The sequence below is a fragment of the Triticum aestivum genome, chromosome 5D (assembly GCF_018294505.1).
Source record: "Triticum aestivum cultivar Chinese Spring chromosome 5D, IWGSC CS RefSeq v2.1, whole genome shotgun sequence".
NCBI lineage: Eukaryota > Viridiplantae > Streptophyta > Magnoliopsida > Poales > Poaceae > Triticum > Triticum aestivum.
In genome coordinates, this window is record NC_057808.1 from 284648162 (window position 1) to 284652852 (window position 4691).

Sequence of the window (4691 nt, forward strand, 5' to 3'; positions counted from 1 at the left end):
AGTGATTCTGGTTGTGATCGACAAATTCACCAAGTTTGCACATTTTTTGTCGCTCAAGCACCCGTACACGGCATTGCAAGTGGCTCAGTTGTTCTTTGACCATGTCTATCGACTTCATGGTATGCCTGCTCGCATCATCTCTGACCGTGACCCCGTGTTTACTAGCTTGTTTTGGCAAGAGTTATTCCGGCTCTCAGACACTCTTCTAAATATGAGCTCGGCACGTCACCCGGAGATAGATGGCCAGACAGAGAGATTGAATCAATGTCTCGAGGCATTTCTTCGCTGCTCTACGCACGATGCTCCAGCCAAGTGGGCGAAATGGCTGGCACTCGCCGAACATTGGTGTAACACCACATACCACACGGCGGCTGGCATTACTCTGTTTGAAGCTCTGTACGGGTATCAGCCTCGTCCGTTTGGCATTACTGCTCCAGCCACCAGTGGAGACCTGTAGGAGCTGATCGAAGAAAGAGAATCCATGACAGCACTCCTCCGACAACACCTCCAGAAAGCTCAGCAGCGCATGAAGAAACATCCAGACAAACATCGCAGCGAGCGCGCGTTTCAAGTGGGGGATCAGGTTTTTCTCAAAGTGCAGCCTTACCTGCAAACCTCGTTGGCTGCTCGTCGCAATCAGAAACTGTCGCTGAAGTACTTCGGACCGTACACAGTGTTGAGTCGTGTGGGCGCTGTGGCATACAAGCTTGATTTGCCAGCCAGTTCCCAAATCCATAACGTGCTTCATGTTTCGCAGTTGAAGAAACAAGTGCCGCCCAAGATGACCAGCGAGCCAGACGTCTCCATGGTCGCTCCAAGATCGTTGTGTCTTCTCCGTCCTGAGGCGGTGGTGCAAAAGCAGCTCTTCCAGCGCGGTGGCAAGTTGAAACCTCGCCTCAAGGTGCACTGGGCGGGTCGAAGTGAAGATCAGGATACCTGGGAGGAAGCCTTTGTTCTGCATCAACAGTTTCCTACTCACCCGGCTTGGGGTCAAGCCGCGCCGCAAGGGGTGGGGAATGTCATGTGGTGGCCCAACCCGGGGAGAAGGCCCAATGCCTCAAGACGCAGTCGCCAGCTCGATCGAGCCTGGCGGGCCCAACAAGTCCAGCAGACGACGACCAGCAGCAAGGAGGGGAAATAAGTAGGTGGAGCACGGGCAGGAAGAGGCGTCGAGAATTAGCACTTGCTGAACTTCCCTTTCCTTCTTCCCCAATCCTTCCTCTTCTATCCAGAATTGTAATCAAAGGAGGGCCAAAATCCTAGCGAGGGCATAACATAGACACTGAGATGCGTCAGCATATCACTATTAGACTTGTTCCCAAGATAAGAAAAATAAAAATGAATATGCAAAAGTAGCCCATTGCTAGAACACTTGCTCCCATTGAGTTTACATGGAAATGGTCTGGTTTATTCAAATTTCATTTAAAATATGTCTGGACGTTCGAGGTACACGGCTGGATGATCGTCTCTGTATTCATGTCGGCGGACGTGTGCGCAGACGAGTATTGTGTCTGTTTTAGGGGTCGAACATGCTCTCACATTAATTTCAAACAATCAATAGAAAAAGAGGGGAAACCAACCATGGATAAGATGCTACACGATTAAAAAAGGAAGAGCCTGAAGAACCTGACAGGCGGGCCACGTCAAGCTTGAACTAAAAGATTCAGCGCCGGCCAATGGCACACGAGGAGGAGGCCGCGAGAGAGTAGCGACGACTCCAATCGATTCCAGCCCCCCTACGCCTGTCTATAATCCCATTCCCACCTGCTCCATCAATCATTGCCGGAATCGATTCGTTCGTTCGTTCTCTCGGGGGAACAATCCAGAGCCATATCCAGACCTACAGCCAAGGTAACAATGATCAATCTGCTCTCCCCGCTCCGTTAAATATTTATTTTGATCCGCTGAAATCATCTAGCTCGATGAAGGGGGTTGTTTCGTTCTTGATTCGTCGTTGCCATTTCCCGCTAGAAGAGATTGGTTGGTTAGGATTAATTGGGCGCAGCGAATTCAGGGGCCTGTGCTGTCTCTGGGAATGCAAGATTCGCGCTGGCCTAATTTGTGCTAGGTTCGCTTGCCGATCGATCGGGGTTGACTTTGGGGGAGAGAGAGAGAAAGATAGAACAATCGCATTCCTCATTAACCCCTGATTTGGGATGCTTTCGCCTTCAATCTTCAGAATATTATTGTGCCTTGTACTACTGAAAGCGTTTAGGGAACCTGAAAAGTAGATTGCATTTGTGCCGGCAAAAGTAGAAAGAAAAGAAGCATCATCAGAGAAAGGGATAAGTTTTGTCTCTGGAACGTGGCGGCTCGGACGAACAGATTCAGCATGCTTAACAGTCCATTCCATTTGCTGGTTGGTTTCCTGGATGTTAGTGGAGAACTTGTGGCAACCTGTTAGCATCTTCCCGAAGAATATTTACATGATCTAAGATTTTTTTTTTCTGGTGTAGTTACGTAGGAATTTCTCTCTGTTTCTATCTAGGGAATTTCTCACGATTACTGCATTGAGGTGCGATGGACCTGCAGATGCTTAACTAAGCTGTAAAATAAAAGGGAGAGCAAAGACACAAGATCATGAATGACATCATAGATATGTCAGAACTCGGAACCTTGGTAGATGCCATAACTCTTGTTCCCCTATATATATAACTATAAGAGATTTCCATCATCAAGTTCATCTGTCACATGATATGCTGAGTGCTCTGCACTTTAAAGTTCATGTGTCCACATGCATTGGTGTTCCGACCATCATGTTCTATTTAAAAAAAAGAACTTCAACTCTGTTTGCTATGTTTTCATCATCATATTCTGTGTGTTCAGATATGGCGAACAAAAGGATTCAGAAGGAGCTCATGGATTTGCAAAAGGATCCACCAACATCATGCAGCGCTGGGCCTGCTGGGGCGGATCTATTCCACTGGCAGGCCACAATTATGGGCCCTGGTGACAGCCCCTACTCAGGAGGGGTGTTCTTTGTCAACATCCATTTCCCTCCTGATTACCCCTTTAAGCCTCCAAAAGTGAATTTCCAAACAAAGGTGAGCTGGTGTTTGTGATTTACTGCCAATCTCTTTTTCGCTTCGTTGTTGCGAACTGTTCATTTTCTCATGATTACTCTTCAGTCTTGACCTTGGTACTGATCTGTTAGTCGATGAATATGTCTTTAGGAAATGCAAGACGAACGGGTTCGTTTCAAATTCAAAATATTTTTTGTAAAGTTGCTTCGTTATCTGCTACCCATTCCAGTCAGATGTGTTCTGTTACATGCTACACCTGCTAAATAGAGACGCACATTCTTCAACAGCGTGTAGCTTACTCCCTGGTAAAGTTTGTCATTCATGACAGAATAGATCTGTCAAACTCAGCAACGGTTGGTTCCATTGGGCTTGGTCCTACTTTGATAAGTTTTGAAGTCAAGAACACAAAAGGAGAATTTATAAAACAGGATGTTAAACAGCTTCTATCCTATCAATATTACCTCAGGAAATTCAAATAGAATAACTGTCAAGTAGGGCAGTTACTTTGAAGCTACTTTGAACAATGCTGCATATGTATGCCTCTACGAAACCTGAATCTTCTGTGGGATGCTGCAGGTGTATCACCCGAACATCAACTCCAACGGCAGCATCTGCCTGGACATCCTCAAGGAGCAGTGGAGCCCGGCGCTGACCATATCCAAGGTCCTACTCTCCATCAGCTCCCTGCTCACCGACCCCAACCCCGACGACCCCCTTGTCCCGGAGATCGCGCAGCTCTACAAGAACCAGAGAGCCCGCTATGAGGACACCGCGAGGGCCTGGACCCAGAAGTACGCCATGGGCTGATCGCTGCAAAGATGACCATGGCATCGTGTAAGAGAACTTCTGTGTCGTGCCGGTTTCCCGCCCTCTGAGCTTCGACGATGCCCAAGAGACCCCGTATCTGGCTTTCTCTGAACCAGTTTTTACTTGTGTACAGTTGTCAAAATTGGGTAATGTTTGCATTTCCGTTTTCTCCAAACTTTGGGTGTACACCCTGTCCCTGAAGACCTGTATGTATCAAGACAAAACATTTTCAAGAATTTGTGGTGTTTTCGTTGCTTTCTCCAGTACCCTTTTCATTTGTTGGATCCGGGTGAAACAGCGCTGGTCAATTGCTTGTGGCTCCAGTGAGTACCCCCAAGTTCAGTGCTGCTGCTCGCCTGTGGCCCTCTGGTGATGATGACATGTGATGACTGACAGTTAGCCAAACATGGCACTGGCTTGTTGCTGGACTGTCTGCCCCGCTTCTAAAATTTGGCCAGCGTCTCGCTGATAGGTCCAGTAGATATCTGCTTTATGGTCCATATGTCCTCCTGGCATTACTCTGCAGCAGCACCAGAAAGGCACAGCCTGAGCATTCTTTCTTTGGGAGGATAGGAGAGAGCTTGCACGTGTCTCACCGGTGTCGTGTGTGGGTTGAACGCATCATGCATGCACGACTTGTCCGCGAGTGATGCATGAACGGACGACCATCAGAGGACGAGAGTAATTAGAATGTTGATCAGGTAAGTAAGCAGACAGGGACACAGGGTTCAGACTATACATCCAGTGCTTCATTTCTCTTTGCTTCTAGTAATATTGGTAATAATTACACAATGTGCAGTTCTTTTTCTGGTACAGCTGTAGCCACAGATCATGTTTGGGAAAAGCATGCCATGTGGCATT

At 47.6% G+C, this 4691-nt stretch overlaps 1 protein-coding gene across 1 annotated transcript; it reads left to right on the plus strand.

The window, feature by feature from the left end:
* Positions 1-1602: 1602 nt before the first annotated feature.
* On the plus strand, positions 1603-4089 carry LOC123124682 (ubiquitin-conjugating enzyme E2 28). Its single transcript, XM_044545260.1, has 3 exons — positions 1603-1851; positions 2827-3044; positions 3600-4089. The coding sequence occupies exons 2-3, from the start codon at positions 2829-2831 to the stop codon at positions 3828-3830; spliced, it is 447 nt and encodes a 148-aa protein (XP_044401195.1). The 5' UTR covers positions 1603-1851; positions 2827-2828; the 3' UTR covers positions 3831-4089.
* Positions 4090-4691: the final 602 nt, after the last annotated feature.